At 40.1% G+C, this 24,893-nt stretch overlaps 1 protein-coding gene across 11 annotated transcripts in view; it reads right to left on the bottom strand.

The window, feature by feature from the left end:
* Nucleotides 1-24,893, bottom strand: part of SIK3 (SIK family kinase 3) — a 271,702-nt gene that overhangs the window by 75,046 nt on the left and 171,763 nt on the right. For all 11 annotated transcript variants that reach the window (XR_004177270.1, XM_009187338.4, XM_009187340.4 and 8 more), the window contains 1 exon segment: nt 10,632-10,793. Coding sequence is in view for 10 of the 11 variants with exons in the window: in XM_009187338.4 (XP_009185602.1) it covers nt 10,632-10,793 (162 nt within the window). In the remaining variant the exon portion in view is untranslated.

Genomic DNA, 24,893 nt, shown 5'->3' with positions numbered 1-24,893 from the left:
GAGTTCCTATAAGAACTCTAAGTTTCTATAACTTTTCTATAGTTCTTCTATAGCAGATATAGTTTCTATATCCACTAATAAAAGTAAAACACTACTCTAAATGGATAGAATATCAATGTTCTTCTAAAACATCTTAAACTAAAAACTACAGGTAAGAGGCCGGGCATAGTCACTCATGCTTGTAATCCCAACACTTAGGGAGGCGGGGTAAGAAGATCCCTTGAGCTCAAAAATTCAGGACCAGCCTGAGCAGCAAAACAAAATCCCATCTCTACAAAAAATTTAAAAATTAGCCAGGCATGGTAGCAAACACCTGTAGTCCCAGCTACTTGGGAGGCTGAGGTGGGAGAATCCCCTGAGCCCATGAGTTCAAGGTTACAGTGAGCTATGATTGCACCATTGCACTCCAGTCTGGGTGACAGGGAGGGACAGAGGGATCGAAGGGAGGAAGAGAGGGAAGGAGGGAGGGAAGGAAGAGAAAGAGAGAGAGAGGAAAGAGGGAAAGACAGAGAGAGAGGAAGAAAAGAAAAAAGAAAAGAAAGGGGGGGAGAGGAGAGGAGAAGAGAAGAGAGGAGAGGAGGGAAGGAGGGAAGGAAGGAAGGAAGAAAAGAGAGAGAAAGAAATGAAAGGAAAGGAAAGAAAGGAAGGAAGGAAGGAAGAAAGAGAGGGAAAGAAAGAGAAAGAAAACAGAGAGGGAGAAGAAGGAGGGGGGGAAGGAAGAAGGAAGGAGAGAAAGAAAAAGAAAAGAAAAGAAAGAAAGAGAAAGAAAGGAAGGAAGGAAGGGAGAGGGAGAGGAGAGGGAGGGGAGGGAGGGAGGAAGGAAGGAAGGAGAGGAAGGGAAGGAAGCAGAGAGAAAAGCGAGAGAAAGAAAAGAAAGAAAAAGAAAGAAAGAGAAAGAGAAAGAGAAGAGAAAAGAAAAAAAGAAAGAAAATAGAGAAGGAGAAGAAAGAGGGAGGGAGGGAGGGAGGGAAGGAAGGAAAGAAGGAAGGAAGGAAGGAAAAGGAGAAAGGAAAGGAAACAAACTATAGGTTAAGTGTACACCTAATTTCCTTAAACCATACCTTGCTTGCTAGAGATTTTTCAAAGCTGTCATTTTCTGCAGCTTCAATAAAATGCCGATAAACTTATTTTTCTGTGTTCTAGATATTAAACAGATTAAGATGAAACTTTGGCTTTTAATCATCACTGCTCATGTTTTATTTATATTTTCAGTTTCATTTTAATGGGCAAGTTACAATAATTGTGTATATTTACAGGGTACATCGTACACGTTATGATATATGTATACACTGCGGAATATCACTTCACATACTTATGGATCCACACTTTATTCAATGCTATGCCCAACACAGTCTCAGAGACAAACAGCAGTCTGAAATTTCCAGATGCTTTGGTAGGTCAGAAGCACATGCCATCCACCCTCTTACACTCCGCTCAACTCCCTCTCCCTGTAGAGGGAGGAGGCAAGCTTTCGGGCTCAGGCTTCTCCCACACTTTTTTTTCCACCCCCCACCCCCTACAAGGCCTCAAAGCAAAAGCTTCCATTTCTTTTCTGCCCTTTGCTTCTCTCCCCTTTTCTATTCTCAACTTCTCAATCCTCCTTTTTCTAATTATCCCCAAAATAAGTGACATGCAATTAATAGATAATGGCATGAAAATCCTTGAGGCTGAGGAAAAGTAATAGAGAAGTCACTTCACACAAGCTAGAAGTATCAGTAAGAGGAGTCTATGGTTGAGCATCAAATTCTTGATTCTCAGCTTATCAGGCTGGCCTCTGTTTACACAGCCTCAGGTGTCACACTTCGGTGTTTCAAGAGTTACATGAAACCATAGGCTACATAGAGTGCACCCTCCCGTAACATCAACGTTTTTTCTGTGTTAAACTAAGTTAATAATCTTAATATTTAAAAATATAGATATGACATTAAGTAGAATATAAATTTGTAAAGTTCTAGTCTCAGGAATAGGATTCAAGAGAGATAGTATTTCAAATTTCATTTTCCCAAGGGTCAACATGAAGGAAGCTTCTTTATTTAGCAGCTTCTTGGTAATAGTCATACGCCATTTCAGGGCGAGAACACAGGTCTAGCTGTTAACATTCCTACATTCTATTATGACCTGAATTCAGGACAAACACAAAGGCCTCTATGGTCTTAATTTATTGGACGTGTCAACCTGTGAGGTGCAATGAATGACAGCCTAAAAAAAGGGCGTTAGAATCATGAAATAAAATTTAGATGGACATAATGAATACTGCATAACTACTTCCTGTGACCAGTCAGAGACACTGTCAATCATCACACTGTGGAAGGGTACTCAAAAATCCAAGGTTTCCAACCTTTCTTTTCTATATGATGGTACCTCAGTATAGTCATACTAAGGGTAAAAGGTCAATTGAGTTAGGAAATGTTTTAATTTCTCTCTAAAAAAAATAAAATGATCTAGCTCTCACTGCATTAAGGTCAAAATTTTCCATAGTACCTTAAATCCATGCTCTGAAAATTCTTTCCAGAATATTAGCCTTTCTATAGTTGCATTTCTGATCTTTGCTGTCTACTGATTGCCAACTAAAACAATAACACGGGAGTGGAAACTATCTCATGGAGACCATTCTGGGAGTCGACATTTAAAGACAAAAGTTTCCAACTTCCTTAGGTTTAAAAAAAAAGTTTCCACAATTTTCAAAACATTCTCATAACGTCTGAGTATTTGAAAGAAATTTTCTTCAGGGAGTAAGCCAGCTACATTTCAGGTTTTTCTTAGGCAATCTATTTTTTTTTTTTTTTTTTGAGACAGAGTTTCACTCTTGTTGCCCAGGCTGGAGTGCAATGGCACGATCTTGGCTCACCGCAACCTCCGCCTCCTGGGTTCAAGCAATTCTCCTGCCTCAGCCTCCCGAGTAGCTGGGATTACAGGCATGCGCCATCATGCCGGGCTAATTTTGTATTACTAGAGACGGGGTTTCTCCATGTTGGTCAGGCTGGTCTCAAACTCCCGACCTCAGGTGATTTCGCCCACCTCGGCCTCCCAATGTGCTGGGATTACAGGCGTCAGCCACCATGCCCGGCCTAGGCAATCTATTTTAAATAGAGCCACCTTGCTACTTAAATCTTTGGGGACAAGGACATTAAAATTACTTTCAAATAGCAATACAGCAACCATTTTAAAAACACCATTTTTTTGATAGCTTCATATAATCCATAAGTAAGAAAATTTCATTTTTTTCTAAACATATCTTTCAAAATTCCCTCTTCCTGGCCAAGATACATGATTGGTTATCTGGTCCTAGAAATTCTCGCTTGCTTTCTCTCTTGAATTTGTTGCCGTTTTCTTCCTTTGCATGTCTACTGCCACCATCACCCTCATGCGGGATTTTACCATTCACAGCCTTTAACTGGCCTTCCAATTGCCAGGAGGCCCTTCCCTTCCCTCAGCTTCCAGCTTTTTGCCTTCTCCATACTGAATTGGATTAATAAGTCTTACATTCAAATGATCTCAATCTAGTATAAACACTTACCTCTCCTGCCTTCTCGGGGAGACTCCCCTCCTTTAACCTTTCCTTTCACTGAGCTGCTCATCCTTTTTTTTTTTTTTTCTTCAAATAGACCTTGTGCATTCTACTGCTGCCCATGCTGCTCCAGCTCAGTGCCCACTGGAACCTAAATGAAATCCCACATCCTAACCACATGCAACCGGCCTTTGCCATCTCTCTCACCCCAACTTCTTCCACTTCCCATTTTATCTGTTATCTCCAGCCATGCTGGACTTTCTTCTACCCCTTTCTTCTATGCTGAATTCATCTCTCTCAGGCCTTCGCAGTGTTCTTCTTCCTGCATGGAACATTTTGAAGATCCTGGCTAAAAGCAGTACCTCTCACACAAATCATTCTGCCATGTTACTCGAGTTTATCTTTGTCACAGCCCTACGAGAGCTTATTTGTATTTACGGTCTATTTCTCTCCATTAGAATGTTAGTTCCAAGGGGTTATCTTACTGGCTGCTGTACCCCGTGCCTAGATCAGTGTCTGCAACTGACAGGTGCCTTATTAACACTTGATGGAATTCTCTCCTTCACACCTGATCACCTAATCACATGACACTGGACGCACCTCAAATGCCACGTCCTTAATACAATATTCATGTCCTCATCAGTACTGCCTGAACTTCAGTTCGACAAAGCCGGGGGGCACCTGCTACAGAACGGGCAGGTATGAGCCAGTAGGAGTGTGACAATAAACAGGACATGGTTACAGTCCCTGTGGAACTGACAATCTGGTGGAATCTTACAAACTAAAGTAGTTCTGTCATCCTCTGCACTCCTATGCTAATTAGACGGTACAATTAATGTGATAATGAGTCATGACGTGCCTTGTAACATCTCTTCTATTGTATCCAGCTATAATTTGGTAGCTGTTAAGGGTACTGTCATCCAGCGATGCTGGCTCCATGCTGACTGAGCTGCGTTGTGCCTCCCCGTCCTTCCACTGCTCCTATGTGGATCCTTACACATCTCAGGCCAGAAAAGTTAAAAGTCGGAGGCCAAGAATCCTATTCGTTTCCCAGCATGGGGATTCTCTATACCTTGCTTGGGTGCTCCTTACAAGAAATTCAGAGGTTTTGGAGAGTTAAATGTGCCAGAAGGTGAAGAGATTTTAATAAGCTATATTTGCATGCCAAATAATAAAATTGGGTGATATCTGTAAAAATGCTTTGTGAAGTACATTATAGATATGCAAAGCATAATTTTGGTGTTACTAGCTTTTCAAAGATCTAAATGTTTGCTGCCCAAATAGCCTCAGTTCTTTAGGGCTGGAGTCATGTTTCACACTTCGTTTTTCTCTTCTGTGCCATTATGTAAGGAGGCTTCATTAACAGATAAGATTCTAGATTACCTCCACAAATTCTTAGTTCTAGACTTGGTGACTGCCTTTACAAATAAAATTCTTTTTTTTTTTTTTCTTTTTTCTTCTTAATAAAAAGGAGATGGAATCTCACTATGTTGCCCCAGGTCTCAAAATCCTGGCCTCAAGTGATCTTCCCACTTCGGCTTCCCAAAGTGCTGAGATTATGGGCATGAGCCACCTCTCCCTGTCGTAAAGTTCTTTATTCTGAAAATGATCAAAGCTGCTTCTGTATTACTAATCACAGAAACATCTTTTTAAAAATTCTACAGAAGACAGGCTTGCTACTGCCATTAAGAACATGGATTTGTTATTAATAATTCTAAAACCAGAAATAAAACAAAGTTATTCACCTGGGCTTTATTCTCTCTAGAAATAGAACTAGAACAAAAATTCATAAATAAGAATTAAGTACAAAAAAATCATAAACAATGGAATAATGGTTCAATCCGTTTTTGTTTTTTTTTTTCAGTAGACAAGGTATCACTATGAGGCTAGAGGCTAGACTCAGACTCCTGAGTCCAAGTGAGACTCCTGCCTCAGCCTTGATCTCAACTAGCTGGAACTACAGATGCATGCCACCTTGCTCAGCTGAATCTTATAATATTTATAACTGAACATATAACTTGTACTATAATTATAACTTATAATATCTATGACTAATATCTACCTATCTAGGGAACATTTATTCTCTTGAAGAGAACTAGTGTGGACAGTTGTGATAGCTACCTTTTTACAGTATCAAATATCAAATGTAGGCCAGGCATGTGGCTCATGCCTGTAATCCTAATACTTTGGGAGGCTAAGGAGGGAGGATTGGTTGAGGCCAAGAGTTTGAGACCAGGCTAAGCAACATAGTGACACCCCATCTCTACAAAAAATTTTTAAAATTAGCCAGGTGTGGTGGAACATGCCTGTAGTCCCAGCTACTCAGGAGGCTGAGGCAAGAGGATCACTTGAGCCCAGGAGGTTGAGGCTGTAGTGAGCTATGATTATGCCACTGCATTCCAGCCTGGGCAACAGAAGGTGACTCAGTTTCTTAAAAAAGAGAGGGAAGGGGTGGTCATAGTGGCTCACACCTATAATCCTAGCACTTTGGGAGGCCAAGGCAGGAGAATCGCTTGAGGCCAGGAGTTTGAGACCAGCCTAGGCAACATAGTGAGATCCTGTCTCTACAAAACAAACAAATAAACAGTATCAAATGTAAATCACCACATTAATACAAAAAGTAAAAATAAATTAATGTAAACACAAATATCCATAGACCGATTTATTCATCTTCTACACGAAACTGGATGCATGATTACTTTCATTAAAATCACTTAAACAATGGCATAAAGAAAACATGAATCTTTTATACTTCCTGAGTTTTATTAGTTCCAAGTTATTTTGCTACTATAACATATATGATTATTTTAAAGATGAACTGCTTAAGACTAACTTCTCCTTCTTTTCTTTTTCTTTTTTTTTTTTGAGATGGAGTCTCGCTCTCTCGCCCAGGTTGGAGTGCAATGGCGTAATCTCGGCTCACTGCAACCTCTGCCTCCTGGGTTCAAGTGATTCTTCCATCTCAGCCTCCCGAGTAGCTGGGATTACAGGCATCCGCCATCATGCCCAGCTAATTTGTGTACTTTCGTAGAGACGGGTTTTCACCACGTTGGCCAGGCTGGTCTCAAACTCCTGACCTCAGGTGATCTGCCCGCCTTGGCCTCCCAAAGTGCTGGGATTACAGGTGTGAGCCACGACGCCCAGCCAAGACTAACTTCTTAAAATAAAACCAAAAAAACCTTTTTCTCTCTCGCATGTTTCTTTCATATATAGTAGTTTCTTCTTACTGAGATTTAAAATACTTTACCAAAAGGGAGGCCATTGAAAAGATCAGGAATCTGAAAGTTACTTTTGGCTTTTAGAATTAAAGTTGATTTCGTTACCTATCTGACCTCATCCTGTCAAAAACATCCAACCTACCTCTCCAAAATTAGTCATGTTCTAGTTGGCTTCAACTAGAAGTATTTCTCCCACTAGTCCATTAAGTTCAAAAAAGAACTGGGAGGTGAGAATGAGAATTCTATTTAATTTATGTGCAAGAAAGGAGGTTCAGGCAATGACTGAGAAACTGAGTAATGATGGCATGTAACAGAAAGAATGTATGAGCAAAGCTAATGTTAGGTATTGTAGCAGGCCGCAAAACTAGAGGTGCTCATATATTTTTTTGTTTTGCTCTTAAAACAAATAATAAAAATGTACACTTTGGGTTAACGAACTTAAAAATCTTGCCAAAGTATATGTGTTAACACAGAGAGAGCCCAAGGCTGGCTGCCAGCACTCCGCAGTCTGTAATTACATATCAGCAGGTAGACACTCTCATTGTGACTTCTTGAATTTAACTATTAACAACAACAACAACAACAAAAAAGCCTTTAAAAATCTCCTTACCCAAATATTTCAGTAGAGTTTCCAATTTCAATTATCAATAATCTCTGTTTTTACTCTGAGTTTCTCAATGTAAAAACTAAAGGATATAGAAATTTCCTTAATGGCCAGGCGTGGTGGCTCAGGCCTATAATCCCAGCACTTTGGGAGGTTGACGCAGGCAGATCCCACGAGGTCAGGAGTTCAAGACCAGCCTGGTCAACATAGTAAAACTCGTCTCTACTAAAAATACAAAATATTAGCCGAACTTGGTGGCGCATGCCTGTAATCCCAGCTACACAGGAGGCTGAGGTAGGAGAATCGCTTGAACCTAGGAGACAGAGGTTGCAGTGAGCGGAGATCGCACCACTGCATTCCAGCCTGGGCAACAGTGCGAGATTCCATCTCAAAAAAAAAAAAAAAAAAAAAAAAAAGAAATTTATTTAACTAAATCACAATGATCCTAAATTCAAAATCAAGAACCAAGGGACCATTAAGAAAATTTTTAACTTTGGGTCAGCGGAGGGAAAATAAAAAGAGAATATAAAGAGGGCCTTCTTTTTGTTTTGTTTTCTACTGAAACTTACTATTTGCCATTAAGAACTGCAAACTATACTACTAAGAATGAACAACATTCCCTTCATTAAGACTTTTTCAAAACACACAAGACAAAACTCCCCTTTGGTCAAGGTGTTCCACACACTCCCACTGCAGCAGGCCCCACAGCTCCCAGTACAGTGGCACACCATGGACTCGGATGCAGAGCCCAAGGAATGGAGATCATCCCATCCTTCCCGCCTTCCCCACTGCAACTACACCCAAGGGAGAAAGGATACGAGGAAATAAACTATGTCTTCAATGCTTGGGGGAGTGGGGGTGTCCTCTGCTACCCAGGTGGGCCGGTCAGTGCAGAGTGGGTGGCACGTGTCCACAGGGCCTTCTTTTAACTCACTACCCTAATCTATAATCCAAAGAGCCTTACAATGACATTTGTGGCATGTTGAATAATGGCCCCCCAAATACATCTATATCCCAATCCCCCATACTTGGGAATGTGTTACCATACATGGTAAAAGGGACCTGTATTAACAGGATTAAGGATCTTAAAATGGGGAGATGAGGCCGGACATGGTGGCTCCCAGCACTTTGGGAGGCCAAGGTGGGCGGATCGCTGGAGGCCAGGAGTTCGAGACCAGCATGGCCAACATGGTAAAACCCCGTCTCTACTAAAAATACAAAAGTTACCTGGGCATGGGGTGTGTACCTGTAGTCCCAGATACTCAGGAGGCTGAGGTTGCAGTGAGCTGAGATCACATCACTGCCCTCCTGCCTGGGTGACAGAATGAGGTTCTGTCTCGAAAACAAAAACAAAAAAAGGTGGGCGTGGGAGAGAGATGGTCCTGGGTTATCTGAGACAGCCCAATATAATGACAAAGGTTCTTGCAAGAGGGAAGCAGGAGGGTTGGAATTAGGAGTAGGAGATGTGACGATGGAAGCCATAGGTTGGAGTGATGGAAGGAAGGGGCTGAGCTAAAGAATGCAGGTAACCTCTAGAAGCTAAAAAAGGCAAGGACACATTTTTCCTTCAGAGCCTCCAGGAGGAACAGTCCTTGCTGCTGTCTTCACTTTCACCCTGTGAGACCCAGCTTGGACTTCTGACCTCCAGAACTACAGGCTAACAAATCTGTTTTTTCAAGTCACTAAGTTTGTGGTAATTTGTTATAGTAATAATGAGACATTAATCAATCTTTTATTACAGTTTTAAGGGTTGTGAAGTTTATTAGGTATTATTACTATTAATTTAATTGAAGCTCCAACAAATAATAACAAAAGAAGGTTTGAAATTGCCAGGCTTTTCCATGCCACACACCTCTGTGGGAACCACCAATATCTAGAGAGCTTTAGAGAAAATAAAACAGACATGAGAGCAAGAAAAACATGATTTTATGTAAGATAAAGAAAGTCTTTAATTCCTGTGTTACTCGGTAATAAGCTAGTGCAGGACTCAAAGAACTTATAAACGATGTGAAAGTTCTAAACAAAAGTGTAGCCGTCAGCTTCAGATAAATAAAAAGCTAGGTGATGCTCCAGGATGTAAAAGTGAACGGGCTTATCTACACAAAAGCAACTCTCAGAAGAATTGTGACTCTGCAAAGGTACCCTTAGGTAACTTTGACCTATGATAAAAATCCAAACTCTCAAATCTCACCTCTACTAAGGAAGAAAATCCTTAGAACTGCTTTATACCTTGCCTTTTCAAGACAATTACATTCTAGCTATATTTCAGTTTTCTACATGAGATGCCCCTCCTTTTATCAGGGAGACAGGGGATACATGATGCTATACCAGAAAGTGTCAGCAAACATAAATGGCTTATTTTCATATTTACAGTTTCTCTATAGATTGCAGTCACTTTCTTTTATCAGTAAATGGTGAGTTTGTATTCATTAGGCAAAATGCTGATAGTTTACTAAAGCATGAACAGATCGAGGCAGTGAAAAGTGCTTTTAAGGCACTGTCAGATAAGCAGACTAGTAAAATTTGAGAAGACAAAAAGCTGGACTGCCTATAAGCCACTCTAAGATCTATTTTTCCTAAATTATCATAAAATTACAGCCTTTAGAATAAGTATGCTCTGTGTCAGCAGTGACATAAATCAACCTTCTTAAGTGAAGGTGAGAGGGTATACAATTTTAGCAGTTTTCCTTTCTACTTTATTACATATTTTATTTCTTATTATTTAAAAAAGAACCTGTTAACCAAAGTAATAGTATTTTAAATATCACCCTTTCCCTTCTTTCTCCCCAGCCTAGTTCCAGCTGATACTAAATTAAAAATAAATAGGCCGGGTATGGTGGCTCACGCCTGTAATCCCAGCACTTTGGGAGACCAAGGCAGGCGGATCACTAGAGGTCAGGAGTTCGAGAGCAGCCTGGCCAACATGGCGAAACCCCGACTCTACTAAAAATATAAAAATTAGCCAGGTGTGGTGATGTTCACCTGTAATCCCAGTTATTTGGGAGGCTGAGGCAGGAGAATCGCTTGAACCTGGGAGATGGAGGCTATAGTGAGCCAAGACTATACTGTTGCACTGCAGCCTGGGCGACAATAAGACTCAACAACCAAAAAAAGCGGGGGGTGGCCAGTGGGGGGAGTACTTTTAAAGTTTATCAATTTTCAGGCTATTTGCTTTTCATCTTAAATTTTCCTTACTTTCACAATAGTTCTTTCTGAAGAGATGGAAACAGATAATCCCTTGCTTAAAGAACCCTAAGGAAAAGCTCCTTTGTCCATCTGACATCCTCAGTACAGTTCTCACCTGCTATTTTGATATTCAGATTGGCATCCAGAAGTAAATTTTCAGCTTTTAAATCACGATGAACAATGTTCCGACAGTGACAAAAATAGACAGCTGTGACGATCTGTTTGAACTTCCGACGGGCCTCCTTTTCTGCCATTCTACCATGGGCCACCAGGTGGTCTGTGTTGAAGAAGAATACAGTCAGTTTTCATTTTGGACACTTGGGTAATTTCAAAAGGTAGACTTAAGGAGGGCTACAAGGGGCCCTCTCAAGTAAGTGAGTGAAAGAGGCGAAATGAACAACGAGAGAACAACACATTGATAGTCCTGGTTTGCATCTATCAAAATTCATTAGTAATACGTAGCCAAACTATTGTAAGTATAAATCCTGTTATACAAAAGTATGCATAAGAACACACTAGTACTTTCATTAGGAAAAGAGAGTTCTGAGGGTTATACGGTGTTTTTCAAGGGTCATAGAACTCAGTACCTTTCTTTTCATATCCCCACTGCAGAAGATTGCACAGACATGAGCAAACACACACATGAAGATAAGTATCAGAAATATTTCCTGTGTTAAAGAGGAGGTAAAAAAGCAAGGCCCCAATATTCAATCATTTAAGGAAAGGGTGGACAGAAATTAGTCACTGCTAAGGGGAGAAAACTGCTCGATAGAACACTCTGTTTTGGTTACTATCTTTTCTGCTTTCTCAAAGTTCTTAGATTTGACATAAAAACACACTTACTTGGTAACTGTTCTCTGGAGCGAACAGTGATATACCTACATCTTTATATCTGCATTTATGGGGCTTACCAAATGGTTCTTAAAGAATGTTAATTTTTACAGATAACATCAATGAAAAACCAAGTGAAGTTTCTACCAACTTAAATAAAATCATTTCATTGGCCATGTTGTTAACTAAGGCATATCAAAAGAATTTACATGTGATAAAATCTATAATACTATAAAGCAGGCTATCCTCAATATTCAAAAATGATTTGATGGATTAGCAGGTTCTTTAAGAACTTTCCAATAATAGCAGTAGGTTTATACCAAACCAATGACATACATATCTTTGACTCAGTTCTTTATCAAACCAACAACACATACAGGTCATGACAGCTAGTGGGATTAGAAATGTCAGCTATGATACAGTTGCTCTGTTAGAAATGTCTAATGGCCTCATGAGCACTGTCCTTTAATCAACTGATCTAGCTGGGAAAAGGACATATTTGCCATCCTAAGCATCCTGAGATAGTAGGAAAGTGAAAACTGAGGGAACACAGATAAATACATTGTGATTTATCAACAGTAGTTTTGGTAAGAATACACAATTGTTTTGGTGACATCTCACTCCCTCTCAGGACCAGTCAGGTGTATCTTTCCTTCACCACAAAGAGGAAGTTCAGGATGGCACATATTTACTAGCAATAACTGCCAAGACTGAGCACTTGTGGCAAGAAATGGCAGGGGAGAAGGCTGAAGAAGGGGACCTAGATGCCAGCTCAACTACAGAGCAGATTGTAAAATAATTCAAACTGCATTCTGACCACAAGGTATATAACATTTGGGAATGCAAATACGATAGTCACTTTAAGAACATATCTTATATGTAGATAATATAAATCATTTAAAAAGATCCTCTAAGGAATTATTGTAATTTTTGTTCACCACACACAAGGCTTTTGAAGCATCTCCCTCAAAAATACAAGTCATTGTTATAGCCAAGATTACCAATTTAATAGAAAAAAAAGGAGAAAATAAGAAGTCTTCCACTTAGCAGTTAAAAGGACTAGAATCAAGCTTTCCCCAGGAGGTCAGAGGTGGGGATAAGTAAGCTCCCACTCGGGTGTGTTTAGGCTTCCAGTGAGGTCTGCTATGAACTTTAAACAACACGAAGTCCAAACTAGGGGCAGTAACTTAACAGAAGCTGTGAAAGAACTGGCTGTCCATCAGAGGTAGAACGCTATGTTTTAAGAGGCCATTTTATAACAGTACCTGCTCCTTTGACCCCCTATTTCTCTTAACCCAAGGCCTAATTATTCTAATAATATGTTTTAGTTGCTAAACCTTGTCTAATTAAAGAGCTTTGAAGAGACAGCTATTCTTGAGAAACATAAAAATAAACCCTTATGAAGGTTTACCATCAGAAGCTCATTTGGCCAAGCTACCCATTAATTAAAATGCCCAAGAGACATTCGTCTGGCAGTAAATACTAATTACCAGAACACATCAAAGCGCTTCTTAAATGCGGCAGAATGATTAATTTCACAATTTCCAAAATAAGTGATTTTCTTTTATTAAGAAACTCTTTATAAATTTCTAAGTACCTTGTTTTCCTAAAGTGATTGGAAAGTTCTCAAAACTGTTATACAGGCCAGAGCTGCTGGAATGCAGCCTAGTTCTGTTTTATCTCTACAGTGACACATCAGTTGTCCCTGGACAAATCATTTATCCTGCCAATATCCCCGCCTCTTGATCTTCTAAATACAAGTAAACTCTGTTCCATGCTATACCCAAAGGAAGAACAGAATATTTGGGAATAAACACGTATTCTGATTAAGAGTATCACATGTCAAAACCTTAACTTTCAAAGATGTTGCAAAAGACATTTTTGAAAAGGTCCACTCAATACTATATAGGGAATACTTAAGCATCTAGTTAATAGAGCACAAAGTCCTTCAGGATTCTGTAGAGCTTAAAGGTGATTTTCTATACATCGAATGTCCCTGTTAATAGTTCTGGTTAAAAGGTGTCTGTAAGAGCGCACTGGGTAACACAGCTTAAACTATAATACTTTCCCCAAAGTTACCTTCAGTACCCCTATAGTTATAGATACAAAGAAGACAAACAAATCACTTTTTTTCCCCCTGGACTCTAAATACACTTACGGAACAAATCACTTTTTTTTTTTTTTTAAGTGTTTGCATTAGATATTTGCTCCCAGTCATTGTGTTTGGGGTTCAAGTTTTCTTCTCTTTGGGAGCACTGTGCTCTTCACATGCAAGCCCCTCCCAGTGGCTCACTCGCATTCAGACTCAGCCTCTCCTCTGATTTTTGCCCATCTTATCCCCCCAACCCCTACTCCCACTGGTTTGCTTTCACTGTAAACCCACGAGGTCTAGTGGGTGTGCCAGGAAGCCAGTGGCCTGCAGTGGTTTTCAGTCCCTGCTGAAAATCGCCTTTCAGCTGCCTGCTGACAAATGGCTGCTTTATATTCGTATATGCTCTAGAGGCAGGCAGCAAACATTCTTCAAGTTCAAACGTGATATTTAACTTTCAGTGAAGAAATCCAGAGCTGTAGCCCAGTCTGGACTTAACACATAGTCACAGCATTTTAACAAATACTGCAGTACTTTCAGAAGGCAAATGAAACCAAATGGCTTCTGAATCCACTCAATATGCAAAGCAAAATACATGTTGAACCTTGTCCGGATAAACTCAAATTGCAAGGAACTCTAGAGTTGTTCTGCTTCTTCCAGGCAATTCAGTGAACTAGCTCTCCTAAATACTGAGCCACAAATACTACCCATATCCTCATCCCAATCATCCACACTGCAGCCATGCCCTCAGCTAGAGTCCTGCCCCCTCCCCACCCCCACCAATTTAAACAAACCTCAATTAGACACCTGCTGCGTAAAAATCAAGTCCACCACACTAAGCTTTTTTCACCATCAATCAACTACTTATCTATTTAGTTGCCATTATAGGCCTGGGACAAATTTAAAGTTTTCTTTGACCACAGCTTCACTCCAAACATGTACCCAGACAGGGATGAGGTAACTCTCGGCTAAAAGGGAAAAAAAATAGCTCTCCTGTTTCAAGTGCTTTTCAAAAGTAAAAAGAGTTTAAATTCTCTTTCTCACTTTCCCATGACCATGATTTGGCATTGGTCTTCTTTAATCTTTTTGGTCTGCCCTTCCTTGCAAAATGAAAAGAAGTAACTGATACTAAGAGATTTACAGACCCCACAAAGAGTAATATTGTTAGAAGTAGAGGAAATTGATTTTGAAGTTTCTAAAGCATTAGAGCACCAGCACGTAAGTTTGCTTCAGAATTCACTGTTTGTAATTTTGTCCCGATCTTACTCAGGAAGAAAATATCTTGTGGTACATTTAGGTTCTGACCTTTCAAAGAGCAAAAATACACAGAAGCCAGTCTTAGCTTCCCTAGGCCAGCTTTAGTGGAGTGTCAGAGGTATGCCACTAATGGGATAGTGGTGGGGAGCCAACATTTCTTAAAATAAGTCACTTTTCCACTCTAAACAGACAGTGTCTCCATTTGTCTGCTAAGTCTACAACTCATAGCTGATGCAAAACACTAGCTGAAAACGAACATACCCTGACAGCAGGATGAGCAGTAGGCAGAAACATCACAATTCAGTGAAGAATTAACCTAGCCTAGAAAGGGGGAAAGGCAGTATGTGTGCTCATCTTCATCTTAGGTGACTACCTGAAAAAAGTTCTGCCAATTCCAAACTAACCACAGCTAGTAGTTATTTGCTTTGCCACTCAGTTCTATCATTTCTTCTTCCTACACCCATGGAAACGACTTCCTGTTTATCAAACAAACGCTTCTTTCCAAAAAAGCAGGGCGAGGCCAAGCTAACACAGCTCCCCCTAGGCAGGTTAATAAGAGTGCACTCACTTTCATATCCTATTGTCCTCTAACTCCCAGGCGCGGCTGCCACCGACCAGAGGAAGACGGTTTGTCATTTTGTCTTCCTTGCCAAGAATCCGACTACCTCTTACCGGGCTTCTTGACTTGTTGCTGCTTCTTGTTACTATCTCTTTTCTTCGCTCTTCCATTGACCAGGCCAAAAACTTTTATGGCATCTTTCATTCTTCTCTTTCTCTCACACCCTGCATCCTCTCCATCGGCAAATTCTATTAACTCTACATTCAAATCATATTCAGAATCCAACTATTTCTCACCCGTGTCTTCACTCCACTCTAGTGCCACCAGCCTCATTTAACAGCAACTACCTTGCTGCTAGATTTCTGCAAAAATCTCGTAGGATTACTCCTCAAAAGAGCAGCCAAGGTAGTAATCTTTTCTTTAAAACTTTTTATTTTGAGATAATTATAGATTCACAGGAAATTGTAAAGACAGTGCAGAGAGGTCCCGTGTACCCTTTGCCCAGTGTCCTCCAATGGTTAAATCTTATATAATTATAGAACAATATCAAAACCCAGAATTTGACATGGGTACAATGTGTATGTATAGTTCTATGTCACTTTATCACATGTGTAGATCTGTGGAACAACCACTGCAATTACTACAAGAGCAATGACAACTATTAGGACTCAGTCATTACTGAGTACTCTTCCCCTGTTCAATTTTTTGTATCAAAAAAAGATACAAAAATATTTCACCACCACACATATCTCCTTTGCACTACCCCTATACAGTCACGCTTGTTCCTCTATGCCCCACCATCCCTAATTCCTAGAAACCACTAATCTGTTTTCCATTTATGTAATTTCATCATTTTAAGAACACTATATAAACAGAATCATACAGTCAGCGACCTTTTGAGATTGGCTTTTTTATTTTCTTGTGTTTGCTTTTTGAGACAGAGTCATTCAAGCTGGATTACAGTGGCAAGATCATGGCTCACTGCAGCCTTGACCTCCTCCCACTTCAGCCTCCCAAGCAGCTAGGACTACAAGCATCTGCCACCATGCCTAGCTAATTATTTAGAGATGGGGTTTCACCAAGTTGACCAAGCTGGTCTCAAACTCATGGGCTCAAGTGATATTCCTGCCCAGGCCTTCCAAAGTGTTGGGATTACAGGCATGAGCCACCATGCCTGCCCTGATATTTTCAGTCACCATAATGTCCTTAAGACCCATCCAAGTTGATGTGTCTATTAACCATTTGCTTTTTTTTTTTTTTTTTTTGACGCAGAGTCTCACTCTGTCACCCAGGATGGAGTGCAGTGGCACAATCTTGGCTCACTGCAACCTCCACCTCCCGGGTTCAAGTGATTCTCCTGCCTCAGCCTCCCGAGTAGCTGGGACTACAGGCGTGTGCCACCACACCCGGCTAATTTTTGTATTTCTAGTAGAGACGGGGTTTCACCATATTGGCCAGGCTGGTCTCGAACTCCTGACCTCATGATCCGCCCGCCTCAACCTCCCAAAGTGCTGGGATTACAGGTGTGAGCCACCACACCTGGCCCCATTTGCTGGTTTTTACTGTTGAGTAGTATAGCATGGAATAGATGTACAAGAGTTTCCTTATCCATTCACCCACTGAAGGACATTTTGGTTGTTTCCAGTTCTTAGCTATTACAAAGAAAGCTGCTATCAACAATTAAACAATTGTGTAAAGAATTTTATATGAATATAAGTTTGCATTTTCTCTTTTCTTTCTTCCTCTCTTTCTCTTTCAAGAGACAAGGTCTTGCTCTGTTGCCCACGTTGGAGTGCAGTGGCTCGATCATGGCTCACTGCAGCCTCAAACTCCTACACTCAAACAATTAAGTCTGCATTTCTATATAGCAGGGTAATTCTTTCAAATCTGAAATAAGATCACATCATTTTTCCTGTCAAACCCTCCAATGGGTTCCCAGCTCATGACCTCTGACCTCACCTTCTTTCCCTGGCTCTCTCATCCTACTATTCCACATATGCCACCTTGCTATTTCTCAAACACAGCAGAAATACTCCTGCCACCGGGCCTTTGTTCTTTCTATTCTTTCTACTTGAAATGATCTTCCCCAAATAGCTGCATGATCTTTTACAAAAGTACAACCTTCTCAGAGAGGTCTTCCCCATCTCCATTGTCAGCTTACCTCCTGATATTTCAATTTCATATTCACTTCCCCTCTGCACCTTATCATTTCCAACAAATGACACATTCTACCTACTTCGTTTGTGTATTACCTGTCTTCTCCACTAGGAAACAAGCTCCATGAGGGCAGGCATTCTTGCCATTTTGTTCAATACTGTACCTAGTACAAGGAACAGTATCTGACACATATTAAGCACTTAATAAGTATCTATTAAAAGAACAAAAGATGATTGAACACACTCCTATCCCTGTTTATTAAAACTATTTCCTGAACCTTAGATTTTATTAGCAAAATGAATGCTAAAAGGTATTGCTCACCTGAATGAATTCAAGAGTCTTCCCAACTAATCCAAAAAGGCACACTAACATATATGACCTATCTTCATATATCCAAGTCTGTACTTGGTATACAAGCAAAAAGCACACTAAATTTTCTTCTGTCTCTTCCAAACAAACTAAACTTTTCCTCGAGAGTTTTGAGAAAACACAATTTCTTTGTGAAACACATTATCACAGGATATGCTTTAGTTTTGAAAATGTGGAACTAGAACTATTTTAATTTTTTTCTATGCCTCATTATTACACATAAAACCGTACTCTGCCTACGATGGATACTTAATAATTATAGATTGGGCCAGGCATGGTGGTTCACGCCTATAATCCCAGCACTTAAAGACCAGCCTGAGCAGCAAAGCAAGACCCCATTGCTACAAACAATTTAAAAATCAGCCAGGCATAGGCCAGGCATGGTGGCTCACGTCTATAATCCCAGCACTTTGGGAGGCAGAGGTAGGTGGACCACCTGAGGTCAGGAGTTCGAGACCAGCCTGGTCAACATGGCAAAACCTCATCTCTACTCAAAATACAAAAAAAAATTAGTCGGGTGTGGTGGCACATGCCTATAGTACCAGCTACTTGGGAGGCTGAGGCAGGAGAATCGCTTGAACCTGGGAGACAGAGGTGGCAGTGAGCCGAGATCATGCCACTGCACTCCAGCATGGGCGACAGAGTGAGACCTGGTCTCAGAAAACAAACAAACAAAATTAGCCAGGCATGGTGGTATGCACCTAGTAATCTGTTGAGAGGCTGAGGCAGGAGGATCACTTGAACCCAGGAGTTCGAGGCTGCAGTGAGCTATGATCATGTCACTGCACTCCAGCCTGGGCAACAAGGCAAGACCCTATATTTGAACTACTATTAATAATGATAAATTATTATTAACGATGTTAATTACTTATTAATTTATTATTATAAATTAACTCAAGGAATACCAATGAGAGAAGAGACTATAAGCTTTTACAAAAACACATTTTTTACTCTTCATTTTGCTATTAAACAAGGTTTGTAAACTACACACTTTTTAAGTTGTCTTCATAAAAAACATGCCATACTTTGCATATCAAGTCCATTCACAGTAATGTATAAGGAAGGATTTGTTTTCTTATGGCTTCTTAAAAAGTATTTCTAGACTAAGCATAAACCCAGGCAGCCTTTGAAATAGAATCTCATTTCTTACAAAAGGCCTTTCAAAAATGTTATTCAAGTTTTCTCATATAGTACCAATGTTTCTCATGCTACACCAAGGTATTAGCAATAGTTGATTTGCTAATCCTGTAACAGAGGTTCTAACCAGATGCTAGTATAATCTGCACGCTCCAAGTCAACAGAGGTATCTTTTGATTTTTTTAAATATTGACTGTCAAAATGTTGCAATCCTAGCTCTAACTAGTCTTCCAAAGGGAACAGCTCAAGTACACGTCTCCAGGGAATTTTATCTAGCATGAGATGGTAACTAACGCCAATACATAAGGCTAACGGCTTCCAAATTCACTGTTTCTAGTCACTTAACCACCTGAGCTCCAAAATCCTGTTTTCAAATGTCTATTGAAAAACTTCATCTAGGTGTCATAAAGATATCTAAATTTAGGTCAGGTGTGGTGGCTCACACCTGTGATCCCAGCACATTGGGAGGCCAAGGTGGGAGGATCACTTGAGTCCAGGAGTTCAAGATCAGCCTGGGCAACATAGCGAGATCCCATCTTTATTTTTATAATTTAAAAAAATTTGAAAGATATATAAATTTAACATGGACAAAACTGAACTAACGTTCTCTTTGTTTGTTTGTTTGAGATAGAGACTCACTTTGTCATCCAGGCTGAAGTGGGGTGGTGCGATCTCACCTCACTGCAACCTCTGCCTCCCAGGTTCAAGTGATTCTCCTATCTCAGCCTCCCAAGTCACTGGGACAACAGGTGCCACCAGGCCCAGCTAATTTTTGTATTTTTAGTAGAGACGGGGTTCCACCATGTTGGTCAGGCTGGTCTCAAACTCTTTACCTCAAGTAATCCACCTATCTCGGCCTTCCAAAGTGCTGGGATTACAGGCATGAGCCAACGTGCCTGGCCTGAACTAATGTTCTCTTTATTTTCCTGCTGTAACCTAGTTCTCCTCCTGAATCCCTTTTACAATCATCTAGATGTCCATGAAAGAAACTTTGGAATCATCTTCAACTCCTCTTTCTTCCCCACTCTTAACATCCAGTTACTTATACAATATGCTAAATTTTCGACTTATATTGAAACAGTATGCCTCCTCCTCTCCATCCTTCATGTTTCCCTTTCTTCCATCATCCTTTACATTGTCACCAGTTATTCTAACACATTTCTTTGGTCGTCTCATTCATTTAACTTAGAACTCTTCAACAACATCTCATAGCCTACAATATATAGTTCTAATTCATGAACATGGTTCACTTGCATGTGTACTTGCTGTTTCACCAACAAGCTGTACGCTTTGCTCAGGGTTTTACTTCTTGCTGGAATGCCCGTCTCCTATTCTCATTCCCATCCCCACCTGAACTTTGGAATTCAAGGTTATCCTTTAAACTCCAGCTTAAAGGTTGTTTCTCTGAAGCTAACCCTAACCTACTCACCTGCCCGAGAAAAACTGCTCCATAATTTGTATCTAATGACATTTAGTCTATCTGCCTCTATGACATCAGTGAACAACTACATTACAGTAATTTCTTATCCTGTGTGTCTTCCCTTCCAGCCCATGGATTTTTGGTCCATGGATGGGTTTATATCCACGAAGCACTGCAAGACGTAGAAAAATATGTAGAGTGTGTTTGTTTGTGTAGGAAGGAAGGGAAAATACAAATATGCATGTGTATGTATGTGTGTATATTTATTTAGATTTGCCAAAAGGAATAATGTTAAATAAATGGTTACTTATGGAAAAGGTGTGGAAGCCAGATATATGAATGCACCCTGTTTTGTAGCTTTAACTTTGGAAACAAGTAATGTCTTACATAATCGAAACAATTCAGAATTGAATCAAACAGAAGAAACATTTCTAAAAATTGAAAGCAACCTGTAAAAAAGTCAGTAGATTCATGGTACATAATACCTAACTGTAAGTAAAGCTAAAGTATTCTGCTAAAGCAGCCCAACCAGACTAAGACAATTCTTCGTGGGATATATCCTAAGAACAAAAAGAACCACAAGTCTCCTTATTATTTGTAATACTACTGGTACTGTTTTCAATCAATCAGTCTCCCCCCTCATTTACATCAAAAAAGTGATTATGTTAAAGTCATCTGGAACCACAATTTTCAACACAAAAGAAAAGAGAACTAGAGATAATATTTAAGAAATAAAAATGCTGAAATCTTACATTTTAATTGGAATGTTAGTATAAACTCGTTTCATTTTCCTCTCTATTAAAAATATATATTTCATAGCTCTGTCCCCTCCTCAAAGCAATCATAACCCAGTAGCACTAACGAGCATCCCTGAGATCCATATTCTGGTCTTTAAATGTTATTTTCCATTTAAAGAAACCAGAGTTGGCCGGGCCACGGTGGCTCACGCCTGTAATCCCAGCGCTCTGGGAGGCCGAGATAAGCGGATCACTTGAGGCCAGAAGTTCAAGACCAGCTTGGCCAACATGGTGAAACCCCGTCTCTACTAAAAACACAAAAATTAGCTGGGCGAGGTGACGTGTGCCTGTAGTCACAGCTACTCGGGAGGCTGAGGCAGGAGAATAGCTTGAACCTGGGAGGTGGAGGCTGCAGTGAGCCAAGATCACACCACTGCACTCCAGCCTCGGCAACAGAGCGAAACTCTATCTCAAGAAGAGGGGAGAGGAGGGGAGGGGAAGGGAGGGGAGGTAAGGGTAGGTAAGGGGAGAGGAAAGAGAAGAAACCCAGAGCTCCTAGGAGAAACGTTTGATTCCACGTCTGGGACAGGAAATGTTCAAGATAAGCATAGGACATCTTGCCTAAAAGCAACAAAAATATCAAAGACTATTGAGTTCACATCAAAAGGACACAGGAGTCAGCCTGAAGAGGCTCCAGGCTCCCGTGGGCTAAGTGGAATACTTTCAGTATCAAAAGAAGAATGACTCAATGGACTGAAGCACATAAAATATACTAAAATCCATAATTGCACAACCATATTACAAAATAGAAAACCAACTTCCTTAGTCTCCACTGGAGATTGCTAGAGAACCAATTCATTATTCTAAAAACTGACACATACAGGAAAGGAAAGAATCAAGCATTTATCTTGCCATTGCTACAGTTTCTAAGTAGTTTATAAGGCAAAGTTCTTTACAGAAGAATAATAACTCATAAATGTAGAATGAATGAGAGAATTCAAATAATCATCATTTTGCAACTTCTTTTTTTTTTTTTTTTTAAGACTAGTCTCGCTCTGTCACCCAGGCTGTAGTGCAATGGCGCAGTCTTGGCTCACCGCAACCTCTGCCTCCTGGGTTCAAGCGATTCTCCTGCCTCAGCCTCCCGAGTAGCTGGGACTACAGTTGTGCATCAACACGCCTGGCTAATTTTTGTATTTTCAATAGAGACGAGGTTTCACCATGTTGGTCAGGCTGGTCTGAAACTCCTGACCTCGTGATCCACCTGTCTCAGCCTCCCAAAGTGCTGGGATTTCAGGCACGAGCCACCAAGCCTGGCCTTGCAACTTCTAATGAAATAGCTAGGCAACTGAATGACAGGAGTAGGTAAAACATTAGGTAAAAGATTGATGGGAAACTTTATAAAGGATCAATTTGGTGAACAATAACTAAACCTGAAGATTATTCTAAGTATCACTAAAAGTGGGAAAACCAGATATTATACAACTCCTGAAGAAGTGATGCAATAAAAAACTATGGAGCACTCCTGCTTCCCCTCCAAAAAGTGAACTAACCAAATTCCTAAATGTAACTTCCACTTTCCAAGAAACACTGAACTACAGGAACATGTTGAATGACACAATAAAGATATGATCAGCCAAATTCCAAACGTAGGACACTTTTTAAGACAATCCATAGCATAGAAAAAAAGTAAATGTTTGTAGGGAAGACATGAGGTTGTTACAGATTATTTAAAAATTTAGATTATAAAAAACTTAAGACATTTTTCAACTCAATGGATGTATGGATTTGTTGCATCGTAATTTGTACAAACTATAAGAAGATGTTTTGAAACGTGCAGAAAGCTAAACATGCCCTGGCTATTACATGACAGTAAGGAATTACTGTTAACGCTGTTGTATGTAAGAATGGTATTGTAGACTGTAGTTTTGATTATGAATTTACTTTACCTAACTATAGAAGCTGGGCTGTTTGTAGACACTTGATAATAACAAACACAGGGTTACGATTCTTCACAGAAAGTAAATGCTAATGTAGGAGCCAGGCAAAAATATTCCTTTAAGTTTTTTTTTTTTTTTTTTTTTTTTTTTAGACAGAGTCTCACTCTGTTGCCCAGGCTGGAGTACAGTGTGTGATCTTGGCTCACTGCAACCTCTGCCTCCCATATTCAAGTGATTCTTGTACCTCAGCTTCCCGAGTAGGTGGGACTATAGGTGTGTGCCACCACGCCCAGCTAATCTTTGTATTTTTAGTAAAGATGGGGTTTCAACATGTTGGCCAGGCTGGTCTTAAACTCCTACCCTCAAGTGATCTACCCATCTCAGCCTCCCAAAGTGCTGGGATTACAGGAGTGAGCCACCATGCCTGGCCCTTTGGGATTTATATATACTCAATACAGCAAAAATAATTTGATTTGTTCTCTGAGGCTCTTATTTTTATGTCATGGTAGAAATGACTGGATGATCAGACTATAAATGAATGTTTTACTATAAAGTGAGGTCAAAGCACGGGTGGCTTCCTCATGCATCCTGAGCCAGTTACAATATAAATGCTGGTCACAGACCCGCCCCCGCCAGCTACCCTCCTTCATCCATGCGTCTCTTCACTTGCATGTTTCTGGCGGGGGCATTAAAAAAAAAAAAAGGATAAATAAATAAAATAAATGTTAGTCATATCTGATATTAAGAAAACAGAACAAAAAATGAATAATAATAAATGGGAAATTAATTAGGGAAATAAATGTAAGTCAATTATTCTGATTCAGAGTGATTAAAGTTCAGTAGCATGGTTACTTGCTTCTGTTAGGAAAGCCTCAGAAAATAGCTAAGTTTTGTTCGTTTGTTTTGTTTTGATTTTTTTGAGACAGAGCCTCGCTCTGTCCCCCAGGCTGGAGTACAGTGGCGCAATCTCAGCTCACTACAAGCTCTGCTTCCTAGATTCAGGCCATTCTCCTGCCTCAGCCTCCCGAGTAGCTGGGACTACAGGCGCCTACCACCATGCTCGGCTAATTTTTTGTATTTTCAGTAGAGACGGGGTTTCACCATATTAGCCAGGATGGTCTCAATCTCCTGACCTCGTGATCCGCCCGCCTCAGCCTCCCAAAGTGCTGGAATTACAGGCTTGAGCCACTGCACCCAGCCAAAAATAGCTAAGTTTTTTTTACAATCAAAGGAGTAAATAACCTAGTGGGAAAACGGTAGTTTAGTTGTGAAGATATAAAGGATGCTGAGGATTAAATAAAAACATGTAAAAGAAAAAAAAAAATCCACAACAAACCAGTACATAGTAGTGCTCAAATAAATGTGTTGTATTCTTGAACTTCCAGGCAGTCACAAGATAAAATAACCTATGTGAAACACTTAACACAGTATCTTGTACACAATGGTTATGCAAGTTAGTCTTTCGGATTCTCTGTCCTAATAGTTCTTGAGTGACCCATGGCATCAATGAACGGCCTTGTGAGAAGTTCAGGGTTCCATACATGTTGGCACCACTAAGAAATGTTATTTTTTAAGACACTGAGAATGTTCATAATAAATCATACACTTTTCAACAGACTCCTCTTAAATTAGTAATTTGTTTTAAATGCCCATGAGTTCTGCCTGGTATTCAGGAAACTTAACTTGATAAAGTACTGGATTTATGACTTCATGGTCTCAAATAGGAAGTTTGGGGATATATATCTGAAGATATCATAGTGTGGAAGTTTTAAATTATAAGTTTAGTGGTTTACAAAACTAACCAGTTTCTCAATTCTGTTTGTAACACTAAACAAACCCACATTGTCATCACTGCTCCTTCATAATATAAGGCTGAATAGT

The sequence above is a fragment of the Papio anubis genome, chromosome 12 (assembly GCF_008728515.1).
Source record: "Papio anubis isolate 15944 chromosome 12, Panubis1.0, whole genome shotgun sequence".
NCBI lineage: Eukaryota > Metazoa > Chordata > Mammalia > Primates > Cercopithecidae > Papio > Papio anubis.
This window is presented reverse-complemented; position numbering and strand designations above follow the sequence as displayed.